A 1473-nucleotide genomic window follows, 5' to 3' on the forward strand; every position below is an offset into this window, starting at 1 on the left:
CTCCCACACATATCAGCCGGAATGTTAGTAATTTCGTGTTCACTATTGTTCCTGAGATCGTCTAACGCCGTTGGATGGTTGGCATAAACCTTCGACTTAAGGTAACCCCACAAGAAAAAATCCAACGGCGTCAAATCACATGAGCGAGGTGGCCATTTGACAGGACCATTTCGCGAGATTAAACGATTACCAAATTTTGCTTTTAATAAATCAATTGTTTGACCAGCTGTGTGGCTTGTGGCACCATCTTGTTGGAACTACATATCGCTGATGTCAAATCCATCCAATTCTGGCCAAAAATACTCTTCCAACATGGCACGATAGCGAACTCCATTGACCGTAACATGGCGATTATTTTCATCGACGAAAAAATACGGCCCTATCACATCTCCAGCATAAAATCCACACCATACGCTAACTTTTTGTGGATGCAATGGAGTCTCATGAAGCACATGTGGGTTTGTTGCTGTCCAATAACGCATATTCTGCTTATTGACAAAGCCATTCAGCCAAAAATGAGCTTCATCGCTAAAGATAAGTTTTTGATGAAATTCAGGATTTTCTTCAAACTTTTGCAAAACAAAATCGGAAAAGTTTCGGCGCCTTAAATGATCCAGAGGTTTCAATTCTTGGGTTAATTTTATCTTGTAAGGGTGTAGATGGAGATCTTTAAGTAAAATTCGCCATAATGTGGTCTGACAAATTCCCAATTCTTGTGAACGGCGTGGAATGGACTGGTTTGGTTCATTTTGAACTGAAGCTCTTACGGCTGCAATGTTTTCAATAGATCGACCGGTACGTTGTCTCACTGGCACAGGAATATTCAAAAGTGAATATGTTGATTCAAATTTATTCACCATCGCACGCACAGCTTGTCTGGTGGGACGATTATTGCGACCAAAAATTGGAGTAAGTGCTCTTAAAGTTGCGACTACCGACTCAGAATTTCGGTAGTAAGTTTTAATGATTTCCAAACGTTGCTCGTCCGTGAACTTTGCCATGATAAAAATGTAAACCTTGACAGACATATTGACATTGACAAATCGTAAAAAAGTTTTAGGTTATGTTCCGTATTATAAAACAAAATGGTTATGTTTCTATTGAAAAACCCTTTATATACGTATGTACATGTATAAACAACAAACATATGTGATATACCTATCTACTTAAATTATTTATTATATATTCAAGAAAATAATTTATATTGAATATATATTTTGTTTTTTTACTAATATTTGTGTCTGGAAAATTATTCCTCCTGCATACATTTTTAATTTTTTAAGTATAGCAAGTAAGCCATGCAATATACCAAAGTGTTACTTTGACAAGAAATGTAGCATTTTATCATTTATATTACCACTGACAATAATTACAAAGAATCTTTCATATTACTAATAATTCGTACATGTATACGTGTTACATATGCTACATTCTTATTTGAAAGTACACGAAACTGAAAGCTGTGCATTATAA

The 1473-nt window shown here is 35.6% G+C and overlaps 1 protein-coding gene across 1 annotated transcript; it reads right to left on the minus strand.

Moving 5' to 3' along the window:
* Nucleotides 1-257: 257 nt before the first annotated feature.
* Nucleotides 258-1028, minus strand: LOC107188711. Its single transcript, XM_015577053.1, has one exon. The coding sequence runs from the start codon at nt 1026-1028 to the stop codon at nt 258-260; it is 771 nt and encodes a 256-aa protein (XP_015432539.1).
* Between the last annotated feature and the right edge of the window lie 445 nt (nt 1029-1473).

The sequence above is a fragment of the Dufourea novaeangliae genome, unplaced genomic scaffold (genome assembly GCF_001272555.1).
Source record: "Dufourea novaeangliae isolate 0120121106 unplaced genomic scaffold, ASM127255v1 scaffold108, whole genome shotgun sequence".
NCBI lineage: Eukaryota > Metazoa > Arthropoda > Insecta > Hymenoptera > Halictidae > Dufourea > Dufourea novaeangliae.

What these genes read in the sequence shown, in the direction of transcription:
- LOC107188711 (XM_015577053.1), bottom strand. Translation starts at nt 1,028, where the DNA reads ATGTCTGTCAAGGTTTACATTTTTATCATGGCAAAGTTCACGGACGAG.